This window comes from Scleropages formosus, chromosome 1, assembly GCF_900964775.1.
Source record: "Scleropages formosus chromosome 1, fSclFor1.1, whole genome shotgun sequence".
NCBI classification, from domain to species: domain Eukaryota; kingdom Metazoa; phylum Chordata; class Actinopteri; order Osteoglossiformes; family Osteoglossidae; genus Scleropages; species Scleropages formosus.
In genome coordinates, this window is record NC_041806.1 from 37,695,104 (window position 1) to 37,720,716 (window position 25,613).

The 25,613-nt window shown below is 47.7% G+C and overlaps 2 protein-coding genes across 8 annotated transcripts in view; both read left to right on the top strand.

Moving 5' to 3' along the window:
• dnmt3ab (DNA (cytosine-5-)-methyltransferase 3 alpha b) overlaps nucleotides 1-17,865 on the top strand; it is a 144,331-nt gene extending 126,466 nt beyond the window's left edge. For 5 of the 7 annotated variants that reach the window (XM_029250489.1, XM_029250492.1, XM_029250495.1 and 2 more), the window contains 18 exons: nucleotides 446-700; nucleotides 1,683-1,841; nucleotides 3,856-3,963; nucleotides 4,414-4,570; nucleotides 4,878-4,916; nucleotides 5,655-5,798; nucleotides 6,800-6,844; nucleotides 6,985-7,064; nucleotides 7,386-7,498; nucleotides 8,032-8,215; nucleotides 8,324-8,408; nucleotides 9,616-9,761; nucleotides 10,281-10,371; nucleotides 11,205-11,353; nucleotides 11,920-12,005; nucleotides 15,003-15,072; nucleotides 16,142-16,260; nucleotides 17,557-17,865. In XM_029250489.1, the coding sequence (XP_029106322.1) occupies nucleotides 446-700; nucleotides 1,683-1,841; nucleotides 3,856-3,963; nucleotides 4,414-4,570; nucleotides 4,878-4,916; nucleotides 5,655-5,798; nucleotides 6,800-6,844; nucleotides 6,985-7,064; nucleotides 7,386-7,498; nucleotides 8,032-8,215; nucleotides 8,324-8,408; nucleotides 9,616-9,761; nucleotides 10,281-10,371; nucleotides 11,205-11,353; nucleotides 11,920-12,005; nucleotides 15,003-15,072; nucleotides 16,142-16,260; nucleotides 17,557-17,698 (2,172 nt within the window). In that variant the 3' untranslated portion in view covers nucleotides 17,699-17,865. The remainder of the gene's footprint in view (nucleotides 1-445; nucleotides 701-1,682; nucleotides 1,842-3,855; nucleotides 3,964-4,413; nucleotides 4,571-4,877; nucleotides 4,917-5,654; nucleotides 5,799-6,799; nucleotides 6,845-6,984; nucleotides 7,065-7,385; nucleotides 7,499-8,031; nucleotides 8,216-8,323; nucleotides 8,409-9,615; nucleotides 9,762-10,280; nucleotides 10,372-11,204; nucleotides 11,354-11,919; nucleotides 12,006-15,002; nucleotides 15,073-16,141; nucleotides 16,261-17,556) is intronic. The other 2 variants (XM_029250493.1, XM_029250502.1) reach the window with 1 other exon arrangement.
• Nucleotides 17,866-22,024: 4,159 nt separating this feature from the next.
• dpysl5b (dihydropyrimidinase like 5b) overlaps nucleotides 22,025-25,613 on the top strand; it is a 41,393-nt gene continuing 37,804 nt past the window's right edge. The window contains exon 1 of the mRNA XM_018743831.1: nucleotides 22,025-22,151. The gene's annotated coding sequence lies outside the window, so the exon portion shown is untranslated. The remainder of the gene's footprint in view (nucleotides 22,152-25,613) is intronic.

Here is a 25,613-nt window from a genome sequence, read left to right on the forward strand (position 1 = left end):
GAACATATCCCTTAATTTTACCACGAAATGGTTAATTAATGAGAAGCAGTGTTTCTCATCTGACATAATAGGTGTGTTATGACCAATTCCATGTGTTGCTTTAGAGAAAATCATGCATCTAGTAGAATAACACAAGTAGACCAGGTACAAAAATAGGTGAACCCCAAGTTGCACTGATTAAAACAAGTAGGTAAGTCGAATCAGATGTGTAAATCAATCATTTATTAATTTTTTATAAGTTTTATGATTTAGACTTGATTTGTTTCATATATTATACAAGAATAACGACATCCCCTATGGAGTTCACATACTTTCGAGCAGCCCTACGTATAAAGGGGGACAATCCAAAGTTGTTGGCGTTTCTTACTCGGGGTCTCGGGGTCGTGAACCGGAGTAGCACAAGGTGGGCTCTCACAGGACCCTCCCGTGTGTCGTTCGCTTGCAGGCAGAGAAGAAGGCGCAACTGGTGGCCGTGATGAACGCGATGGAGGAGTGTGCCGGGGAGGAGTCTCGGAAAGAGGAGAGGGAAGCGGTGATCGGCCCTCCGTCCCCACCCCCGCCTGCACAGCAGCAGCAGCAACAGCAGCAGCAGCCCACAGATCCCGCCTCTCCCACAGTGGCCACCACCCCAGAACCTGTGCCCGTCGGGAGCGGTGATAAGGCCACACCCAAATCCACAGACATGGAGCCCGAATATGAGGTTAACCCTTTTTTTTATTTTTGATGAATGTTGCTTGTGAATCCTGGGATTTTTTTTTTTAACTCCTTTTACCAAGTGAAGGTAAGATTTCTTCAGATGGTAAAGTACACATGTAAGCCATGTTGGATGACAAGACCATTGGAGGTGTACAACATATACAGGGACTCGCAGCGCTCTTCCCGTGTTGGATATTGGAATTGAATCTTCAGATTAGAAGTTCCGCCAAATCGTTCTTACGATTGCTCCATTTTGACACAAAGTTTTTGCCCCAGATGTACCTCCGTGTTCTTCACTTAGAGTTGACAGATCTCAGTATTGTGTTTGTAGATTGAATATGAGGGAAAAGGGTTCTAGACAAATTTGTTTCAATTCTTTTTGAAAATCCTTTGCTTTGCTTTTCATTAGTGGTGGTGTTTATCAGAAACTGAGCACATTTCCACACCTACATTGCTTTGGTTGCTAGTTCATTTCAATGTCGGAACCAGAACTTTTTGAGGGAGTTAGTAACCCTTTCTATGCATCTGTTCTGCTCTGCACTGGCTCCTTCAAAAGCAAGTCAGACCCATGGTGATCTGGCAGCTTGAGCGACAAAGTTCTTCCTGTGTGTGTGTGTGTGTGTGTGTGTGTGTGTGTGTGTGTGTGTGTGTGTGTGAGAAAGCCAAAAAGAGGTGTGTGTGAGACTGAGTGAACAAATTTATTGAGAGAAAGGTGCGTGTAAACGACATGCAGCGATTCTACATCTAACCCTGCTATTGACGGGCATCCTGTCCAGGGTATATTCCTCTCGCTCTGGTGCCCAGTGCTTCCAGGATAGGATCTGGTTCACTGTGACTCTGCTCAGGACAAGTAGAGATTGAATTTGGATGGATGGATGGATGGATGGATGGAAGGAAGTGTATATGAGTGATGTGAGTGATCAGTTGTGTGTTCTCATAGTCAGGGCAGCGCTGTGCACTGCGCTCACTGAGGATCTCTGCTGCAGGACGGCCGGGGGTTTGGGATTGGTGAGCTGGTCTGGGGGAAGCTGCGTGGGTTCTCCTGGTGGCCGGGCCACATCGTGTCATGGTGGGCAACTGGGCGGAGCAGGGCTGCGGAGGGAACCAGATGGGTCAAGTGGTTCGGCGATGGAAAGTTCTCTGTGGTGAGTCCGGCCCCCAGCAACGCAGTTACTAACCGCCGTTCCTGCACACCCATTGCACGGCCTCCCACTCGCCAGCGCCACGCTATCTGGCCTGACGGGTTTTAATATTGAGCAGAATAAATGAATATAAATGTAAGTCACATCACAGATCTTTACTTGGCCTGTATGAAAGCTTGTCTGCCTTCAGAAGCCTCTCTGCATAATCTCTGTTGGCGTCACCACAGGGGGATGCAGCAGATTCGAGCGGGATTTTTGATTCGGTCGGTCTGAAGGAGCCGTCCGCTTTTCAACGGATCGTTGCGTTTTACCCCACTGCCACCTGCATCCCATGTGGTGCCTTAATACGCAAACACTCAAGGGTGCTTTACCGTAAAGCAGTAAAATACCTCTACAATATGCCTGTGATTCATATATGAAGGGTTAAATAGTGCAATAACAGGATCTGAACTTGAAGTAATTAAGATGTGTTCTAATGCAGTAATTAGCATGTGGATGGAAGGGTAAAATGATCTACTGGGGAAAAAGTATAAATGGCTTACTTAAAGTGCCTGACTTTATGTGATACACAGCTGAAATACTGCCGAAGCAGCAGGTATGCTTTCCAAAGCCCGGATCAAGGGTAAAAGCGCCGCAAAACGTCTAGTTCGTGGTATCTGGCAGTAACTCAAGCACTAAGCATGTTACCGGTGAGTCTGGGGCCCATGTGTGACCAGCACTTATCAGCTCTACCCTGATAGATCACTACGCCACTGACCCGTGCTCTGAAATCCATGCTAGTTGAGACTGCCACGAATTTGGTAAAGATCCACCACCGCTGTGACCAGTAAAGCAACCTCAGAACATGACACTGCCTCCTCCACGCTGGATGGGGATGAAGCACACCAGCAGGACATGCACACGCTCTTTCTCACTTCAACAAATACTCAGCCCTTGGATCCAAATTAGGGCTGTCACTATCGATTATTTTGGTAATCGAGTAATCGGACAAGAATTTTGGCGAGCAATAACATATCACGCTTTGCATTTCAAAATTGAAAATAAAGCCACGGTTAATTTTTGTAAGGATTATAATTCCTCGATTTATGTGATTAGTAACCATCAAACATGCTAAGCCAAGCGGGAGTTTATGAGTTATGAAATCGCAGTGAAAAGTAACGTGAACAATTTGGAACATGGATATAGTCACTCCTTAACTTCACATTTCGTCAGAGTTTCTCCTCATCTATGTTCCATTAAATTGTGCTCTCTGACAGGTGTTTAAGTGGTGAAACTCTTTATAATGCAAGTATATATCATGTTCGGTCTTGTGTTTAAAACGGCGTGCAAATTAAGAGTATTCAAAATGATTAAAGTAAAGCTAGTAGTGAACTTACCGTGCTGGCGGAGGATCCGTTACGCCCGGATGTTGCCTTTTCAGGTGCCGTAGCATTGCAAATGTGCCGTTATTGTATTTAATTTGGTTTTTGCACAGACTGCAGACAACTATGTTATTCTTTTCTTCTAGCGCGAAGTGTTCCCACACCGTTGACATTTTTTGCCGTTTTTTTTGCACGGACCCTCGTCCGTGCACCGCCGCCTTTCCGCCCTTTTGTCAAGTAGTCGACACGGCAAATTGTATTCGAGGATTTTTTTTAAACCGGGTACTCGAAATTAATCGAGTAATCGTGACAGCCCTAATCCAAATGTTAAAAAATTTTCATAATTCATAAAATCAGTTTTTATTTCAGAAACGTCTCGGGCCCGTATTTTTTTTTGCCCAAGACGAGCCCGCTTTCGAACGGGTGTCCTCAAACTTTTGACTGCTGATGTGTGAGTGAGTGCGACTGAGTGGATGTGTGCAAGTGTTTCATTCACAGAGCCCTGGATGGTGTTATTCCAGCCGAATGCAACGTTCTTAACAGTAAAAGATGCCTTCTGTGTTGAATTAGCCCCTGTCGGCCCTGTCGAAGCAGCTGAAATGTAGATTTTGAGAGTAACGTGCAACCCCCCCTCCCCCCCCCCCTCCCCCCGGTAGGTGTGTGTAGAGAAGCTGCTCCCCTTGAGTTCCTTCTCCAGCGCCTTTCACCAACCAACGTACAACAAGCAGCCCATGTACAAGAAAGCAATCTATGAGGTGCTTCAGGTAGGCCCTGTTCCATGACTACACCTCGACTACGTGCTGGGTGGGCGGACGGTATAAGGCTTTAAAAAACGGGTATTAAGGCGGCTCGGTCAAAAACGGCTAGGGTGCTCGTAGCGCGAAGACCGAAGCGTTTTTCCACGCCCCGTTCGTACAGAATGTATTCGGCGAAAGTCTCGTCATTTTGAAGGACGCATCTTTGTCGGCGTGCGGCTCGTTAGCGTCGATGGCCGCATGTTCCGAAAGAGACTCGGTCGATACCCAGCGCGTAATTTGCATTAAGGCTAAATCGATTGCGCTGAATTATTATTGATTAGCGTAAATAAACGGAGAATGATGAGAGCCGACTGCGGAAGCCCGTAGTGGGAACGGATGCTCCGCGGCGCACGGAGAGGGGGAAGGACCCCGGCGACCCTCCGTCCTGGTCCCAGCCGTCGAGTTCTCCCTCCGCAGGTGGCCGGCACGCGAGCGGGCAAGATCTTCCCCGCCTGCCCCGACAGCGACGAGAGCGACACGTCCAAGTCCGTGGACCTGCAGAACAAGCAGATGATCGAGTGGGCCATGACGGGGTTCCAGCCCACCGGGCCTAAGGGCCTGGAGCCCCCAGAAGGTGGGCAGCAGCATGGTATACCTTACCCCCACCCCCCGTGCACGCACGCACAAACGAATGCACATTCTCGCATGCGCATGCACATACACACACGCGCGCACGCGCGCTCACGGATACGCGTCCAAGCTGCCGTTTTTATCTTTACGAAACAGTGTGTGCTCTGTGGTTCCCAGCTGCGCGCAGCGTTGTTAGTTTTGACAGCTCACCTCTGCACTAACAGATCTAACCCAAACCCTTGGATTGTGTGTGTGATGAGCCTCCTGTCTCTGCAACAGCACTAAGACTGTGTCTCTGAATCTTTTTCAAGCGCCTCAGCCTGTCAGTGTTTTCTCCCATATTAACGCAGGTACTTGGGCTTCCGGTCCTCTTTTCTATCAGTGCTAATTGCATGACACACGATGCTTTAAGATGTCCCTGAGCTGAAGGAGCTAGCCTTGAATAGTTTGTTTTTTAATAAAATGTAATAGGTTATCTGTTTTTGTTGGGTCATCCCGCCTCATTTATCTGCCTTTTGATGTGGGTGTTGTTTGATACGTTCGTCAGTGGCGTGGGCGGCTTTTCATGCATTATTTTCGAGCGCAAATGTCTGAAATTATTTTCCTTTTTAAAAGTCCTCTTTGGCAACAGGGAGTAATTTCCTGCTTATTACAGATATGAAAGAGCACAATTTAGTGTCAAGAGAACTTCAAAGTCCATTTCATATGGTGTAATATTTTTTTTAAAGGGCCCCAGTTTACTGTAACCAACTGTCATTCGTAGGAAATTAAATGGGCAACATTTACGGACGGAGATCTTCGATGATCTGCCGTCAGATGTTGTCTGACGCTGGCGCCCGATGGAGAGCGCGTGGTTTCTAAAGACCGATCGGACCCTCCGTATTCATGCGGTGACATGAGCGTCCAGCCAAATCCGCTCATCGTTCCGTTATATTGTTCGGATGCCAATACCGGCCTCAGATTTCAGCTGCATGCGGTCCGGTCGGCCCCCCGTCTAGAAATCCCGTAATCCCCGTCCCCCTTATCTGCGCCGATCGCCAGTTCTTCGCGTCGTGACGGTTGTCCGCACGTATCCCCCACTCCCTCAGAGGAGCGCAACAAGGAAGTTTACCCTGAGATGTGGGTGGAGCCCGAAGCAGCTGCATACACCCCTCCCCCTCCAGCCAAAAAGCCCCGCAAGAGCACAACGGAGAAGCCCAAGATGAAGGAAATCATCGATGAGGGGACGCGAGGTACGGTGCGCCTACCGCTGCCAGCATGCCCGTGGTCCTCATGCACCAAGAAGGGCCCAGAGTGTGGGCCTCACGTTTTTATGCATGTTACTATTATCTTAATAGTAATAATAGTCCTATTATTGGTCTCTTTATAATTCTTGTTGCATTACTGCTGTGGTTTGTAATCAGACTGAAAAGCACATACAGGCAAACTGAAATGGGTGATGCTAAGAAAGATTGACAGTTTTTTTAAGGAAATGTGTTGTAAGTATACAGGGGGGTGCGGTGGCGCAGTGGGTTGGACCACAGTCCTGCTCTCCGGTGGGTCTGGGGTTCGAGTCCCGCTTGGGGTGCCTTGCGGCAGACTGGCGTCCCGTCCTGGGTGTGTCCCCTCCCCCTCCGGCCTTACGCCCTGTGTTGCCGGGTAGGCTCCGGTTCGCTGCAACCCCGTACGGGACAAGCGGTTCCGGACTGTGTGTGTGTGTGTGTGTGTGTGTGTGTGTGTTGTAAGTATACACCCGTTTATAGTGCTCAGGCATCATGTTCCATGGGGTATGGTGACATGCGAAGTGTTTCGTTCATTTTTGGCAGGCTAGGGCTAAATGCCACCTTGTCAAGTTCAACTGACCACCCGTTCATATGATGGATTTTCTTAGTAAGGGAGGGAACGGAAGTCGTTTACCGCTGACTTCTTCCGCTAACATCATTGGACCTCGTTCACAGGGAGGGAGAACACGCAAACTCTGAGCCAGATTCAAACCTATGCCTGGAAGGCCAGGTCGGGCGCCGTAACTGCAGTGTACGGTGGGAGGAAAAAAGTCTTCGTAGTTCGGTGTGCAGTGGCAGAGCCACACGGGGGGCTGAAATCCTGCTGCGACACCGGTGTAAAATTTGACTTTGCACCTTAAGTGTTCCTCGGAAATGCGTTGTTGCAGACGAGGTGAGGTTTGCGATCAAAATGAACGCTGCAGTGCTATTACTTAACCTTCAACATGTTTTTTTTTTTTTCCCTCTTTCAGAGAGACTTGTGTATGAAGTCAGACAGAAATGCAGAAACATAGAAGGTAGGTTCTGCCAGCGTTCTGCCGCGGCCTCTCCTTTGGTCCTGGGTCCGCATCGCAGCAGCTCTCGTGTGAGCTCTGCCGCTGAGGTGAGGCTCTGGTGGCCGCAAGGTCACGTGTTGACGGGCTGTGTCTCTCCGCAGACATTTGCATCTCCTGCGGAAGCCTGAACGTATCCCTGGAACACCCCCTCTTTACCGGAGGCATGTGCCAAAGCTGCAAGGTGAGCGGAACAAGCCGTGGCCTGCCGGTGCGGTCCTGCGCGGCCGCGTGAGCAGGTATCGAACGGTGGAGTAATAGTCGGAGCGCGGTAATGCAGGCGTGACGGCGGCGCGGGGACGCTGGGAACTCGAGCCGACGAGTCTCCGAGTCTCACCGACGGCTGTAAAACGTACGCTGGGACGCAATGAGGAAGCGGCGGGTGACCGCAGACAAGCGAGATGTAATGGTCAGCCTGGAGGAACGGTTTTTTCCTGGCTCAGCTCTAAGCGAGAAGCCTTTGCTCAGCCATAGCAGCTGGTCAGCATGAGAGTATCTCTTGCAGAACTGCTTCCTGGAATGCGCGTATCAGTACGACGACGACGGCTACCAGTCCTACTGCACCATCTGCTGCGGAGGACGCGAGGTGCTCATGTGTGGAAACAACAACTGCTGTCGGTGAGAAGCGCCGCGCGGCTCGGGATTCTTCTTCATTTTGTTACGTAGCGGATCTGTGGCTACCCGCAGTTGGTACCCGTCTCTTTCCGGAGACGAACGGCTTAAGAAGTTTGCGAAAACGTGTAGCGGCTGGGCCGCCCCGTGGGACTTGAACTAGCTGCCTTCAGGTCACGAAAGCGTGCGATTAACAACTATGGTACCAATTCTCTGCAGCGATGATCAGGAGCCCAAAATGCGTAGTTTATATCCATATTATAAAATATCTTTACATTCATGCGTCTCTCCAGAGCAGTTTACACTTATTTACCCATTCATTCAGCTGTGTAATTTTGCTGGAGCAGTTTTAGAGCAAGTACCTTGCTGAAAAGTAGTACATCTGAAGGTGGAATCGAACCTGTGACTTTCGGGTCCAAAGGCAGCAGCTCGAACCACATATTTACTTTTTGGTTGTCACAAGCACTCGAAGGTCCTAGGTAAACGTTCGACCCCCTGGTGGCGGCCGCTGACGTATCGGTGTCGCCTCTTCTATCTAGGTGCTTCTGCGTGGAGTGCGTGGACCTCCTGGTGGGCCCTGGGGCAGCGCAGGCAGCCATCAAAGAGGACCCATGGAACTGCTACATGTGCGGCCACAGGAACGTTTACGGACTGCTGAGACGCCGCGATGACTGGCCGTGTCGCTTGCAGCACTTCTTCGCCAACAACCACGACCAGGACTTCGTGAGTGTCCTCTGCCGCTCCTCTTTCCGTCTCCCGCTTGGGCGCCCGGACTCCGGCCCTCGAAGGCGTGACCCTGAAGCCGTGTTTCTGTCCTCACGTGCGTTCCAGGACCCGCCAAAGCTTTACCCGCCGGTTGCTGCCGAGAAAAGGAAACCCATTCGCGTCCTCTCGCTGTTCGATGGTATCGCGACAGGTGAGACATTTCCGAAGGATTCCATACGCGTTCGTATTGTTACGTGAGGCGTCGTCAAAAAGTTCCAAGGCTTACCACTTTATTTCAGTGAATAGCATGCCTGCTTGACATCGTTTACTTTTTTGGCGGACATCCTTCTCTACACACACACACACACACACACACACACACATTGGCTGAAACCACTTGTCCCAAGCGGGGGTCACAGCAAGCCGGAGCCTAAACCGGCAACGCAGGGCGTGGGGCTGGAGGGGGAGGGGACACACCCAGGACGGCATGCCGGTCCATCGCAAGGCATCCCAGACCCGGCAGAGAGCGGAACCCGGCCAAGCCCGCTGCACCACCCCACCCTCCACCCTTTCTCTACTGCGACTTACAAAGTTAAGCTACCCTGTACAATTGTTTATACATTTGTAGAGCTGGGTAATTTTTACTGTATCAGTTCAGGCTAAGTTTCTTGCTCAAGGATATTGCAGCAGGAGGTGGGATTCAAACCTGCAACCTGCAGCAGCTGCTGCCCCCCGGATGTATTTAGCGTACATATGTAATTTTTATGTGCAACCCCTTTCAACAAAATCTCACCAGGATGATAAGTTGTTTTGCCAGTGTTCCTGCCACTTTCACAAGCAGTGCTGGACATCTCAGCTGTGATGTGACTAAGTCCTGCTTTGGCATTATTATGGATGCCTGGAATGTCACCAAGTCTCCTCCCTTCCTTTCAACTTTACCACTAGGTGCACATTCCTGCTGTAAAAGCAACCAAACATCAAGAAACTTCATGGAGTGACTTATATATTTACACACACACACACACACACACACACACACACACATTTTCTGAACCGCTTGTCCCATATGAAGCCACTCGACAGATACATTTTTTTGAACGCCTTTATATTCGTCCTTTATACACACCTTGGTGCGGCTCACTGCTTCAACACGGTCACCTGTATTGTTTCGGAAGTTCTTCGTAACACTTCGGAACTTGACCCGTCTTGTGTTTTTCTGTGATTAACGGCAGCGGTTAGATTGCATGTATTCTCGCAAGAGACTTCTGGATATTTATTTATTTTTCTCAACACAAGTTCGTTGAGAAGGCATGGGTTTCATCTATATCGTTGCCTGGAAAGCTACCGCCGAGCTTACGGAGTGCTCCCCCGAAGCGATGTGCCACAGCGATCACTGACAACTTCTGACCCGTGTGCAGGGCTGCTGGTGCTAAAAGACCTCGGGATCCAGGTGGAAAGCTACATCGCATCAGAGGTGTGCGAGGACTCCATCACTGTGGGCATCGTGCGCCACCAGGGCCGCATCATGTACGTGGGAGACGTGCGGAACGTCACGCGCAAACACGTGAGTGGAGCCTCCCGGCCGCACGTCGTTCTCCGGAGGAAGCCGTCCGGCTGTTGGCGTTTTCGTTTCTTGAACTGGCTGCCTCGGAGAGCTCCGAGTCCTCGCCGGATTTGGGAGGACCGTCACGCTGCAGAATAACTCGGTGAAATGATGACTGTATGAAAATGCATAAATTGCATATGATTAGTGTGGAGTCGTGCAGCGATTAGTGTAGTTTCTCATTGTGTTTCGATTGTTTCGAGACACCCATCGAAGGCTTGCGTTGGATTCCGAGTGCCGCGCACGATACAGGTGTTTGTGGTCAGTTACACACTGGGTCCCTCTTCTGAGAGAAGGGGCCCTTTAAAAGTGTTCCCACGTAAGTGACAAAATGTTTTCCTTTGTCACTCCTGCTCTGTGGCGGCAGCGGACGGAATTCGTTAGCGGCGTGACGAACGCGCTCGGCCGGGCGGGGGTGGCGAAGGGTTGTCGGAGAGCGGCAAATGAACCGTGAGGGAACCGTTTTCTCTCCCGGCACAGATTCAGGAGTGGGGCCCCTTCGACCTGGTCATCGGCGGGAGCCCGTGCAATGACCTCTCCATCGTCAACCCTGCGCGGAAGGGCCTCTACGGTACGGTCGCCCTAACCGACGCTTCCTTCGGTCTTCGGAAGAGTGTTTCTGCGCGTGCCTTCGCAGCGCTCCCGGAGGCGCGAACGCAAAACGTACGCTATCCCTGTAGCGCGCGGATCAAAGTAAGCGGCCGCTCTGTGGCAAGCTTGGCACGGGGGTCATCGTGAGTGCGGCGTTGAGAAGAAGACGGTGCTTTGTGCGCTCTCCGTGCGTGAGCTTCTGTGCGGATGGAATTATACCCCAAAAAAAAATCGTAATGTATATAAATGTGCATCCATTCATTTCTGATTTAAAGCGCATTTTAATCTCACAGTTAGCGTTTGTGTAATACAGACTTTCGGAAGCGCAAATTGGGAATAACGCGATCCCGTTCCGAAAATAGAGACCCCCCCCCGCTCCATAGAGAAATATAAGCGTCACAAAATGCATATTCTTCAGTATATCAGGTGCTTTATTATATTTATTTGCAATGAGTTTTTTTTTTTTTTTTTTTTTTTTTTTTTTGAGGGGGGCAGGCTTTACACATCTAATTTAATTTTGGGTGCGCTTTCTGTTGTTCGCAATTTCTGTCTTCTATGTTCTCCACCTCCCAACCCTTTTACCCCATTCACTGAACCTGTTTTTATAATGTGAATTAGCATAGCACAATGTATATAGTGGAACTGAGCGTATTGTATGTGTGCATCTGTCCTCAAGCAGTTGAGGTGGATGATCAGTATACGCTTGCTAGAACCTTTCAGATGTGACTTCGCGTTTCTGCGTGGTGCTGCTCATTTCTACTGAGAAGACATGAAGGGGGACGGGTGGATGTGATCTTACCGTCTTTCCCCCAGAGGGCACGGGCCGCCTGTTTTTCGAGTTCTACCGACTGCTCCATGAAGCCCGTCCCAAAGAGGGGGATGATCGGCCCTTCTTTTGGCTGTTCGAGAATGTGGTGGCCATGGGTGTCAGTGACAAGAGGGACATCTCCCGCTTTTTGGAGGTAATCTTCCCCCCCCCCCCCCATCCACACACGCACACCCGCTGCGATGCTGTTTGCCCGTGACAATGGAGCGTTCATCTACGCTCTGAGCTTCAAAGCCATTTATACCCAGGGGATGTGGTGTTCCCTGAGAGCATCTCCGTGTCTACAGTCACGGTGAAGGCAGAGGCACCGAGACCGATTCCTTAACCACAACTGACACCCTGTGGCAACAGCCTGTATTGCAGCCTGACCAGATAGTCCCACTCATTGCTGATGAGACGAAGGAATATTTATGACTACTGCTTTTATTTGTCCTACTAATATGTTAAAAAAAGAGCCCTTTATATGAGTATTTATTCAGATAATTAATTTATATTTTATTTTCATTAGTAGGATTTATTGGATATAGAAATTTACCTGTTCAATTTGGTCTCTTAACAGCATTCATGTTAACCCTTTAAATGTCATTCATTTTATAGAAGTGCCTTTTAAAAAATGTGAGAAAAAGATGTGTGCATAATGTGTCTTTACTGCATGCCTGCAACAGGTCTGATAATCTTGGTCCTGCTCTCCCCCCCTACCAGTGTAACCCTGTGATGATTGATGCCAAGGAAGTGTCAGCCGCTCACCGTGCCCGCTACTTCTGGGGCAACCTGCCTGGGATGAACAGGTGGGTCAGAGGACGGTGAGAGAAGTCCACCTCCATACAGAGGGCAACCACACACATTGTCATAATGCATCTTCCTCTGCTGTGGCCTGTCTGGCTATAAACCAACCAGAGAGTAGTCCGGAGGTTCCTGTTTAATTGTTGCACTGGGACCTGCCCCCACGGGGCACACATCCACTACATCTACTGAACACGATGCACCCATGTTTCACCACACCACCAGTCTCGCTCTGTCTCCGATCACAGCCTCATCAGCCCAGGCCCTTCTGTGGGTGGAAATTGCCCCCAGTTCTACAGGAGTATCATCTGCGATAAATGATTAGCGTATCAAATCAAAGTTTTTCATAATGAAACTGCCTTTCAAAAGAACTCTCTCCGTTTTATCTCTTCAGGTTCTAAACTGATGCGTGAGGCTGTCATTTGGACTTTCAGCTTCTTTTTTTAGTTTTTTTGCTTTGAGCTCGTTATTATAATGATGATTTTGCAATATGATGAGTCACAATTTCTGAGAGATGCTTGTGAGCAGACAAACAGCCACACGGTAACTGAGATGGGCCTTGTCTGGTGCTCTTTACCACCCTTTTTTTTTTTTTTTTTTTAATTTTAAACTGAAATTTCTGTTCTTTTTAGGTGTTTCTTATGAGTTTATGGCTTGTTATGCAAATTTTAGAACAAAGACTCCATGTCCTGATAAGTTTGAATTCTTGTAATATGAGTGTTTCTTAATCAGGGGGCGCCTGTATTTGGATAGAAGTATTGTTATATTAATGCTTAAATAGAGTACTATGGAAATATTTGCCAACACTTGGGTGATTTGAGCTTATAAAGTACAGGTAGCTTTAGTATTTTCAGCATTGCTAGGGAATATATTAAAAGAAGGTTTCATATGTAAGCAAAGAGATAATGCGGTGTTACCAGGGTGGGTTGAAAAATGCATGCTGGTCATGTTCATGTGTGGAAGCCTCTGATCATCTTGGACTCAGCTTGTGGAAGTTAAATGTGAGCTGATAACACTCTGGAACAGAGTTAAATTAAGGTGGTCCCGTACTTGGTTTACTGACATCTGTGAGATGGGCATGCAAACACGGGTTACGTTTATGCTGCTGCAAATTAAGCAAATTTAGCAAAGGGACATTGAGAAAATATGTGGAGAAAAATTTGCATTTTCAGAAATCTGTAATTTGATCGGGCAGCTGGTAGCGTGGTGGTTAGCGCTGCTGCCTTTGGGCCTAAGGTCACGGGTTCAAATCCAACCCCCAGCTGTAGTACCCTTGAGCAAGGTACTTAGACTAAAATTGCTCTTGTAAAATTACCCAGCTCTAAAAAAAAAAAAAAAAAAAAAAAAAAAAATGGTAAGTAGCTAAAATTTCTAAGTCGCTTTGGAGAAAAGAGTCAGCTAAATGAAGAAATGGTAATGTCCTTTTATCACAGGAGGAGACAGTTTATATGTGATGACTAACATTGCTGAAGAATTTAGCTTTTTTCTTTTTCTTCAGATAAAGAATAGAACCCATAAGGGAACAGAACAATATAATAACAAGAGAGTGTCAGTAAGGACTTGTGCAGAGTGAGGGATATAAGCTGTAAAAGCTGGGCTGCCTCCATGTCTGGCAGAGAAATTGAAGGAATTTAAGTCTTCTCTCTAGACTTAAGCTCCTTTTGGAGATCATAAACAATTGGGAGAAGTTATTTCAGAGAAAATTGCAGGGTTCCTGAAACCATAGAAAGGGGAACGTGAGTAGGTAATTACTTGACAAACGTAAGATCGTCCGCTGCATCAAAAGTTTGTATGAAGATCCTGGAGAAGGAATGTTTACATACAGGTATCAGAAAATATGGATTCCAAAAATGTTTCTTAAAAAAAATTGAGTCCAAAAATGAGTTGGAATGAAGTTATTCAGTGGTTTTTTTTTTTTTTTTTCTTTTTTTTTCTTCCCCCCCTCTTCCCTGTATTTGTCATTGATGATCTTTCCATATGAGTACAAAACAATGTTGAATGAGACTGATGGGGGAGTTTTAAGACAGCTTTAGAAAAAAAGGAAGTACATGTCTTTTTTTGAGAGGTCCCTGCAGAGGCTGGGACTGCAGTTCACTGGAATAATGAATAGGAGGAGTGACCTCCCACGAATCACAGCAGTGATTTTTGTCTGGAGGAAGCAATTATCTCCAATGTCAACTGTGCGCTACTGTCACAGCGTTTTGTGAAGACATCACACCGATGGTGAAAGGTCGTCACTGTGTGGTATTTGTCAGTGTTTAGGAACCAGCAAATGGTACTGGACAAGATGGGTTATTTAAATTAAAAACTGAAATTTTCTTTTGATGACATTCTTTTGGCCAAATGGTCCTCCACAGGAAAAAGGTAGAAGGCAGAAGAAGAGAGAGTGCAGAACATGTGAAGACTGTCTGAGTCAATTAGATAAATGCTGGCAAATCATTGAGAGTCGTTCACTCGGTGGTTTCATTGGAATACCTGGAGTTAGAAAAAGCCCAGATGTTCTTCTTGCCATTGAACAGTGTGATACTGAATGCTATGAAGTGTCCTACTCCAGCAGGTTAAATGAAGCTGCTCAACAGTAACAGTAAGTGACCCCTGAGGAAAGTGCAGAGGTAAACAGCACTTGTCCTGCCAGCAGCGATCTTCTAGTGTCATCAGAAACATCACCCGGACAGCGGGGGCCTTGGCTACGGAGATACTGGTGCCACACGCCTTTTTAGAGGCTGCTGGTGATCAGCAGCCTAATGAGGTCCTCACAGATGAATGTCATCTTTGATTTTGGTGCAGCAAGAGACCACAAGACCTTTTTTTGTAGGTTTGACTCCTCACAGCCTTTGAATGCCAAATGAAGGCAAAAGTGAAAACTGAATTGTCTTCGAGTTGATCACGTAGAATTTCGTGAGTTTTCGTTGACGTCTAGATGTGATGTGGTTGCTGAAGTACCATTACTTCGGCAAGAGGAAACTCTGTAAAGGCCTTAGTTTCTCCTGCTCTTTCTGCAGACCACTGACAGCCATGACTAATGACAAGCTGGACCTGCAGGATTGTTTGGAGCATGGAAGAACAGCCAAGGTAGGTCACAGTGGACACTGTGTTTGCATGCCTGTCTGCGTGCAGATGTGTTTGTCTGTGTGAGAGCTCTCTTGCGCATAATGCATTTGTTCTCAAAGAATTAAGTTTTCACATCATAACAGACAAGGCTCATGAATTTTTTAGTCACGTGTAATAATTAGATGTTTTTCTCAGAAGCCTCCAGTGCCTCTGGGTTAAAAGGATCACAGTAAAGAGGAGTTCTGACATGATTTCTGTGATGACTAATCCTATTAGTATCCCCTGAAGACCATGCCACTACCCCACGTTCAGGGTCTCCTGCGGCCAAGTAGAATGGTCCCTACTCACTATCATACTCGTAATGGAGACAGTGTGGCCACGCAAATCCTCCATTACTACGAGCCTTGATGCACGTTCCATATATTGAGCGGCAGAGTCTACTACCCCCATCTTCCAACCCGAGGACAGATGTCAGGGCTGGGATTTTTACATAAAGGCTTGAGTGAAAGGTGAAGGGGTTTCCTTACTCGTACACGTGGCGTGCATCATTCCTCCTGGCCTTCCTTCACCGTGTGACTTGTAGTAGTTGTGCCATTGCGTGCTACAGTAAGCACAGCCAGAGAAGAAGTGTTTTAGGTCAAATATACAGTAATCCTTTCTGTTGCCGTGTCGCCATCAGCTGGAGTCAGTCAACCCCACAGCAGAACTCGGGCTTACTTTGTAGGATCAGCACTTGGGAACCGAGGCATGCGGTGCTGGATCGATGGCGAGGAGCAGCTTTTTGTGTTGTGTTTCTGTCACTTTGACACAAGTGTAATTAAGTTACCGTACCTTGTGTTGTTATGTTTATTACTTTGTTATGGAACTTTTTATTGCAGCCTTACAATAACGGCATTTACAGGGATTTACATTTACATTCCTTAGTGTCTACAGATAGCGTTACAAATTCATTCTTCATTCACGTGGCCGTGGATCTTGCAGTGCCTCGAATGAGTATTTACCCCTTCCCGATTTCCCGCTGTTATTGAAAGGCTGCAATTGTGATGTGAAGATGTGTTCATATCGAAGCGGCGCTGGTTTGTCTTTTCAGTTCGGCAAAGTGAGAACCATCACCACTCGGTCTAATTCTATCAAGCAGGGCAAAGACCAGCACTTCCCAGTCTACATGAACGAGAAGGAGGACATTCTGTGGTGCACTGAGATGGAGAGGTAGGAGCCTCTTGTGTGCTCTTTCACTCAAGCAAACACTTTTTAATGTACTGTTGTTCGGTACGTTTGCCCTTAGAAGTGGCTGGCTGTCAGCGCTCCCGCATGTTTGTGGTCCCCCGTGATGAAGCTCCTTGAACGAGACGGCATCAAGCAGTGATTTAGCCTTCGAACCTTCAAGCGCACCTTTAATTTCTCCATTAAATCAGCCTGTCTTATGAGCGGTGGTTTAAGTGCATATGCCGAGTTTGTATCGGTCAGCGTCAATCGGCTTACAACTCGCGTTTAAAACTGGATATTGTTGTTACTGTTTTTTACGAACTAGCTGCCTACTTTTCAGCCAGCTGATCTGACTGTCTTAAGTAACATTCTCACGTAATGTAATATTGAAGTATTGTAATATCAGCTTCTGAAGTAGAAATTATGATGTCGGGGTCCACCGTTTGTGCAATTACGTGAATAACGAAAGTGCCTCGACAAGACTAATTCAAAATTAAATGCAGTGCAGTGAACTATATGACATAACAGAGTTGTCATATCAACACTGAAAGTTAAGAATATAAGAACAGTAACAAGTAATTATAATGAAATTAAGTACTTAGATTTGTAACCTGAATGTTGCTGACTCAAGTCCTACAAGAGGACCAGGGGTAAGTTACTTCACCAGAATTTCTTCAGTAAAATATGCAGCTGTGTAAATAGGTACAACTGTAATACAGTAGTCCCCCTCCACAGGGGATATGTTCCGTGACCCCCAGCGGATGCCTGAAACTGCGGATAGTAGCGAACCCTATGTATACTACGTTTTTTCCGATACAGAAGTAGAAGAAAGCAAGCTAAGGACCAATGCCCAGGTCCTCATAAGTATTGATTTTTTTAAAAATTTTTTTTAAAAAAAGTTTTGTTCTAATAAAGAAAAGGGTTACTTGAACACAAACGCTGCGATACCGCGACAGTCGATCTGATGATGGAGACAGCCACTAAGTGACGACTTGGCAGGTAGCGTATACAGCATAGATATGCTGGACAAAGGGATGATTCTGGTCCCGGGGCGGGGGTGGCACAAGATTTCATCACGCCACTCAGAACGGCACGCTATTTAAAACTTACGAATTGTTTATTTCTGGAATTTTGATATTTTCGGACCGCGGTTCGCCACAGGTAGCCGAACCCGCGGGTAAGGGGGGACTACTGTACATCACTTTTCATGCATTCAACGCATCTGCTGAAATCTGAAAGAAGGAAAGCAGAACTGTGCAGATGGTCTGATGTTTTTTGCCTCCCCCATATGTGCGGCAGGGTGTTCGGCTTCCCTGTCCACTACACAGACGTGTCCAACATGAGTCGGCTTGCCAGACAGAGACTCTTGGGAAGGTCGTGGAGCGTGCCCGTCATCCGTCACCTGTTTGCCCCACTCAAGGAGTACTTCGCCTGTGTCTAAACCTTCACCACGCTCGGCCGGAGAGCGCCACACACAAGGACTGATATTTAACCGGAAAACAAACAAACAAAAAAGCAAACTTGCTCCTCTTCGATTATTCAGATACATTTAAAAGTAGATGTTTTACATTATTTTTTAATTTTAAATGTCGTTCTTTTATCCTATTTAATTTTTTATGTCATTTTAATTTTTAGAAATGTTATCCAGTCAATTTTTTTAAATTGATTATATGTGTGCAAGCTGTACTTGAGACAAGGCTTTCTTTTTGCAGCACTGGGGAAAAACAACATTGGAACGACAGATAACTGAAAACCAATTACCTTGCTTGAGATACATTTTATATATATATATATATATATATACATACACACACACACATATGCATACTGTACATATGTACTGTATATGTGTATATATATATATATGTGTGCGCGCGCACACACACACACACATAGATTGCATATTACTATGGGCTTATATATATATGTGTGTGTGTGTGTATATGTGTGTGTTAATTGGGAAATCATTGCAACGTGGTGGCGAAGGATAAGAGCACAGGCTGGTGTTTTGGGGGGGGTGGGGGTGGGGGTAAGGGAGGGTGGTAAAATAATTTTCGGTAACACTCACTCTTCCAGCTACTGAGCCTTCATGGAGAGAGTTCGGAATCAACAGCAGAACCATCATTTTGTACACTGTCAAGACAGTCCTGTCTTAAGGAGACCTTGGATTGAAGAAACAAACACACCAGTCCACATACCTCTTGTTTACAGCTCATACACACAATTATAAAGGTACTACTGTACAATGGTGACTATGTTATGGTGCTTTAAGATGATGAAAAACATCTCTCTCATGTGGCCTTACAATATGGACAGACAGGGATACAGGCAGCAGTAGCCGGGAAGGTTGCTTTGGCTTCCTTTGTCTTTTGTATTTCCGTTTTTGCCATTTGCAGCTCGACGGCGTGACTTCCACAAAAACAGGTAATGCAATACTTAAAAAGTGGCAAACAGAGGTCCCCGCGAAACACGGCGGCGGGCGAGGGAGCGAAGGAAAGATCGTAGGACGGTGCGACGAATATGCCACAACTGCATTTTTTATCTACCACAGCTTTTGTACAAGAATTTGCTGGTGCTTTTTTCAGTCTATTGGCCTTGTTACTCTCAGGCCCATTGCCTGTGGCAGCACAAACCCGAAGAATTAAAGCCAGCCAAGTGGGCAGCGATGTTTTTTGTCATCCAAAAAACCTTTAGATCAGACTGCGGTAAACTACTTTTCTAGTTTCACCCAGGACAATGTCATTTTACTGTACAACTGTGTGAGGGCAGCGGACAGAAGGGAGGCGCTTTTCTAGCCAGCTGCGCGCAGCCCCTTCTGTCCGCACCCCGCAAGCTATATTCAGTCAGGTGCAAATCTTCAACAATATGGTGCGGCTTCACATTGCTCTTCTGCCTTTTTATAGCCGTTTGACGTGTATCCTAATGTTTTGTTATTATTTCCCCTCCCGTCCGTGATCATCCTCCTCTTTTCTCGTGTGCTTTTTATTTCTTGTTTTGCTTTTATGATGTGAATTGTAAGACCCTTGTAGTACTTGATCATGCTAGGGCTGTGCCAATAGATGTGAAAGGAAAGGAAAGGAGATTGGGAAGGAAGGAAGGGGGGGAGGTGCATATTTTTGTAATCGGAATGATGGGAATATTATCGGATTTCTCGAGTTACCCACGACTAGCCTGGAGATGGGGCCGCTTGCGAGCGGGATCAGCGGTGCGGCAAGCATGCGGCCCATCATCTCGTTTTCCTCCGTTTTAGCGTAGAAAGTGTCGCTGTGTAATAGTTGTCACGTCGGAGTAATTCTAAAAACATGCGGCCCGTAGGGCGTGAACCGGGAGAAAGGAACTTCTCGAGAGACCGCGCTGGGTATCTGTCCGCGAAATCCTCGTCCGGCCGTCCGGGCAAGCGTCCGGATGCTCCCTCGGCCTACGGGAAAGGGGCAGCAGGGACAGTCCCCTCTGCTCTGCTCTGCTCTGCTCCGCTCCGCTCCTCCCGTAGCACCGGGAGCATTGTTGCTCCATCAGTTCCCAGCTCTGCATGTTCTCAAATCGGGACCGTGGCATCGTCTGCTCTGACGTTGGGGGTGCTTCCACATGCTCTGCCATCGCAGTGTCATTGCAGTCGCCTTCATCCAAAACGAAACAAAAAGGAAAAATATGAATTGATTTCGGTAGTTATATTTTTTCCTTCTATTCCAGCATAACGACACACTTTCTCCATAGAAAGCAAATGTGACAAAGGACCCCAGCCACAGGTAAATGGATTTATACTGTAGTAGCCACCATTGCACTGGACTTATGTGATAACTTCAGCTTTTGATAGTAAACAGTTGATCCTTTCTCCTTCGGTCCAACACAAGTAGATGATAAAAATGGCTAGATTTTATTGTACATAGTTTGCCTGTTGCTGTTTATTTTTTTTATTTTTTTTATTTTTTTTTTTTTTTTGGTCATGTCTTTTTAAATTACCTATGGGATGTACAAATATGATTCTTTGCTAATATATATCATGAAATTAGTAAAGCTTAGAGTGGGACAGAAGAGCTGATGAATTTGTATGAAAATAAGCTATGAAGCAGCGGGACGGAGTGGGAGGTGGGGGGACTCCAGGCCTGCCTTTTGTATTTATGAAATGTTTTTATGTCTGATTGAAAAGTGGCTTGTGATGAACTTGTGATCTTAACAATAACGTCTTGACAGCTTTAAGAAGGAAAAATCTCAGCTTTGCCGCACAGCCCTACATGCGGTGGTTTGTTTGTTCTTTTGCATTTTATTTTATAAAAACTAAAAAGAGGGACTGTAGGTGTTTCATAAGGTGCTAAACAATTTTATCTAAAAAAAGAAAAATATATTGTTAGGAATAAAAATCAACTTGTCTTGACAATGACTGTTTTTAAGTTCTCGTAGTAATGGAAAAAGCACTATTATTTTACTCTTATATGAATATATTAACAAAGGCATTTTAACTTTGTACTTGAAAAAAATAAAAAAAATAAAAATGGACAGATTCATGTGTTTTAGCCTAGACATTGCTGTAGTCGGTGCTATCTGTGGGAAAATCATGTATTCATATTGGAAATTAGAAATACATTTGGTAATAACTTTTACTGTTACATATGTATTTGCTTGGTTTCCTGGCGGCAATGCTTCTCTACCCAACATTCCATGCAGCAAGTCCCCTCCGTGTTTCTTTCTGATGTTTGTTTTACTTTCATTGGACTGTAATTTTTACTGTCGCTTTGATATTTATTGACAACAATAATGTACATTTCACAGACTGAACAGGTCAATTCTCTATATAGCTCTCAGTGATACTATTGTACTTCTGTGTAAGTATTTTTCGTGACATAGCTGTTGATGGATTATACTATTCTAAAAGGTCAGTGCGTACACCCGATGTAGCGGTCACACTCGCTCCACCTTCGTTCCGTTTTTTCAGTGCCCAGAAAGAGACTCCTTTCTTATGTACTTGTGCTGGAGAACACTTGAATAAATGTACTGTTTTTGTGCAAAAAAAAAAAAAAAACCGCCTTAGTCATTCTTTACGTGCCGTGCTTTGCTCCTAACTGAGCCCCTACATGACCTTGCTGTGATGTGTCCGCATACCGCAGGTAACGGGTGCGAATCGAGGCCCGGTTCTGCATCCCTCTCATGTTTGTATGGATTTTTGTGTCCGAGGGCAGACTGATCGGGCTAAGTGCTCCCTGCAAGCTGGCCTTTGTGTGTGTGTGTGTGTGTGTGTGTGTGTGTGTGTGTGTGTGTGTGTGTGTGTGTGTGTGTGTGTGTGTGTGTGTGTGTGTGTGTGTTGCCTTCAAGATGCACCCCTCCTTATACACTTTGCCTTTCAGGGATTACTGTCAAATACCGCTGCGCCACTGAAAATGAGCGCGCGTGGGAATTGTTGCCTTAATTATAGCGACTTGAGAGGAAACTGTCAACTGCAGCCCTGATTTTATTGCCTCGTTACACTAATTTCCCTGTGCACTGGCTGGAGTAATACTTGGAGCAAGTAAGCTTTATTCATCCGAAAACTTCAGAAGAAGCAGTGCAGCTTTTTTCCGATACGATGAGCCGTTTTGTGATTGTTTTGGGCTCTCATCATCACGTTGCCTCCATCATCGTCACTCCGAATCCGCGGCACTCTGACAATGGTACAAACCCTGTATCTTGGCCACGCCCCCGCTGCGTCTCTATTTGTCGGTGGGCGGATCAGGCTGTTTGTCATTGGTCCGCCGCCGTGTCGCCGCTCGTCATTGGTCCGCCGTACTGTGGCCCGGTCCGGACGCCGTGAACGGGGGAGCTGTCTGCGGTTCACGGGAGTGCCGGCTGTCAGCAGCTCGCACGGTATACGGGGCGTGTTCAAACGTGGCAAAGACACGGATTTGGAAGTAAAACATCTAAAGGTAAGTATACGAGTGGGTGGGGGAGAACTGCCATTCCTCTTTGCCCGGGCGGCGGGTTGCTATTTTTAACTGTGTGATGCGCGTCAGGCAGTGCCGTTAACTAGTAGTACTACTACTAGTACGCGCGTGCAGCGGTTCTGCAGCAGCAGTGTGACATCGCCGTGCGTGCCTTTGTTCTGTGGCTCGCGCTCACCGGGAGTGAATCGTCTCTGCACGCGGCGTTTCATCCCAAATCACGTTTCATGCGATCGGTACCGCCGACTGGTCACGATCGGGAAAAAAAGCCATCGCTGGCGGTGCGACGGGTGGCGCAGCGGCCGTTCCGAGGGTCTCTTTCCTCAGGGCGGGTTTGTCCGGGCGGGCGGGCAGACAAACTGCAGGGCTGAACGCGGCTCGGCTCGGCTCGGCTCGGCTCCTCCAGCGTTCTGTCATGGATGAGAGCGAGCGACATCTCGGGCTTTCCCGTCCTTCCCTTCGTTCGTGTTCTCTCCTCCTGTCTCTCTTGGTCCATTTCGCGGTTCCTCCCTGTTTCGTTTCTTCTGGATCTTCTCCCTCCCGGCTCCCCTCCTGTTTTCTTTGTGTCCCACGGATTGTTTGTGTGTGTGTGTGTGTCCTGTGGATCTTTGCGTGTGTCCCCCCTGGTGATCGGACGAACCGCAGCTCACCCGCTCTGCCTCTTCAACCAGGAGCCAACAGGGTCCATGTGCCTGTCACTTGTGGAGGCCCAGAAGAACATGGCATGATGTGATGTGCGGAGAAGGAGAAGTGACATGCGGTGTGTGTGTGTGTGTGTGTGTGTGTGTGTGTGTGTGTGTGTGTGTCTGTGTGTGTCCCCCCCACCTGGCTCCACGCTCACACTGTGACAAAGCTCTGGCAGCTGGGCTGGCTGGTTCCTCCTCTCACCTCTGTGCTCCGCTGTATGGAGATGATTTTTTTGTTTTTTCGAAAGCTCCCACATGTGAACTAAAATATTACAGGTAATTGTTTTGGGTGTCGGTTGCTTGTCATGAGAAGCGCTCCTCCGTTGCTTCAAAAAAATAAGCGCCCCAATTTTTAATTCATGATTTATTCATGTTTCGAGTCCAGTGAGACAGGCGTTCCCCTGAACACAAAGAGGGCAATTTTTTTATCGTTGAGTGATTAATTTCACGTGTGTGTGTGTGTGTCAGCGAGAGAGAGAGAGAGCGAGCCCTGCATGATGATCCACCTGGCTGGAGTGGAAGCGTCGTTTCGCCGACATTGTAGTGCTAAATGTGAATAAGCAAATTTGTGTAAAGGAAGGAGCAGCTGGAAAACAACACTGCCTGCAATATTATATATTATCTGCTGGAAAAGATGCGTGGTGACACCGAGCGAATGAACGGGCGATCGGCCCCCGACCCCAAGGCTTCCTTTGTCCCGCTTTGGGCTGGTATAGTAACGCTGTCCAACCAATGTCTCCTGGCAGCTGTCCGCTCTCATCACGCACAATTCGTTTTAAGACACGCATGAGCGGCCAGCAGCAGCCCTCGCCCCTCTCTTCTCCCCGCACAAAGCGTCCTTCTTCTTCCGCTCCCTTTCGCTCGCCCCTCATCGGAATGTGTGGGTGCCGAGCCGTGCCGTGCCGAGCCGAGCCGAGCCGCGCCATGCGTACCGCCCGCAGCCGCCCGCAGCCACCCACACGCACCGGGACACAGAAGAAGCGCACATGCGCGTGTGCGGGCTGTGACGTTTCAGCCTGAGCGCGCGGGGACGAAGCAGCGCCAATGACGGTGCGGTGGAGGGACTGCTTGGCGGACCGGGCCTCGCCGGGCTCCGCGGTCGGGCCCGCCCTACTATGTCCTCAGTTCGGGGCCCCTCCCGCTCGTTCCGTCGCCGCAGCTGGGTGGGTGTGCTGCTTGGGCGGAGGGGGCGGCTGGCTGCGAGCGACACCCACACACACACACACACACACACACACACACACCCTGCCGCCCACTGCGGTCTCACTTGCTGCAGCGGCCAGAGTGAGACTAGTCAGTGCAAATTCCTCCCTTCCCTGGTCACATTCGTACATGTTGGCGAAGACGTCGCTTCATTTCGCTCTTAACGCTTCTCTTTGCGAAACGCTCTTCACGTCACGATCTGATCCAGGCGCAGTTGTTAGGTGTAGTAGGACTCGGATTCGGCGGTGGGACGCGCAGGTAACAGGTGGTTGTCGAGGCGCGCATTGCTCTGCCGCACTGGTCGTCGCATCGGTCATCCCTTCGTCATCACCTACGTTGTCATTAGCGCCGCACTCAACCCGTCACCTCATCTCCTCTGCGATTTTGTCCGGACCAGAGAGGGGGGCCGCGTGCCAGATGCACCGGGCGTGTCCCCCGCACCCTGGGCCGCTGAGACGCGGCCAACCGAGAGAGCCGTTCTAGTCCCGCCGGGCCGGGGTTCCGGTGCGAGGGGCGCGGCCCCCCCCCGAGGGACTGGGAATGACTGGTAGCGGTGCCTGGGGCGGCCCAGTGTGCCATGTGGCAGCAGCACGGGAGCCACGGGGCCATGTGTCCCGTGCACACGACTGCGATTTTGGAGAACAGGCCAGGCACGGTGGCTGTGGGCTGATTTTTTTTTTTCCCTCTTTCTTATAGGGAGCGTAGAAATGTTGTGTTCCGAAAGTATAGGTCTCCGTACAGTAATGTTGGGCCTTGACCCTCCTTCTAAATTAATGTTTAAATATAGGCATTTTTGCAGTGTGGTGAAAAGAAAATGAGGGTATAAAAGGTCGTGTAAGCAAATCTCTGCTCACGTTGAGTTGATTTACTGATGAATTCACGGAGCGTGTTTGTCTGGTCTTTTCCATTTGCTAGGCCTTACTTTTCAACAGAACTATGTTTTAATGTTTTTTTTTTTGGATTTTCTTAAACGTAATTGTTTTACTTATCAGCACCCTTCTTCATAACACCCTGTTGTAGAGTTATGTACATTACAGAACTAAGAAATGCTTTTTCATTAACTGACACTTTTCTCCAAAGTGACTTACACTGTTAAGAGACCTTCAGTTATTTACATGTTTGTACAGCTGCATAATTTTCTTTTTTTTGTTTTTACTGGAGCAATTTAGGGTAAGTACCTTGCTTAAGGGTCACACAGCCCCAGAGGTGAGGTTCAAACCTATGGATCCAAAGGTACCAACTCTAACCAGCATGCTACCAGCTGTCCAGTTTATCTCCTTTGTACAGCGGTTGGCAGCAGTAGATGTTGTCATATGGATTCAGGAATTGTAGGCAGCTTTGAACATTGAAGGAGATGTTCATGGGTGACCACATGCAAGGGTTTGGAACAGCCTAAGTGGGAATAAGCAGTTTGATCCACCAAAAATACCTGCTGTCATGACCGTTAGAAGCAGAGATGCCTGGTCCTCGTCTGGGTGAGAATACAGCGCTGCAGTCTGTTTTGGGCATCGCTCAGCGACTCGGTTAGTCCAGAGCTCGGTGATGGACGTCTGTTGGC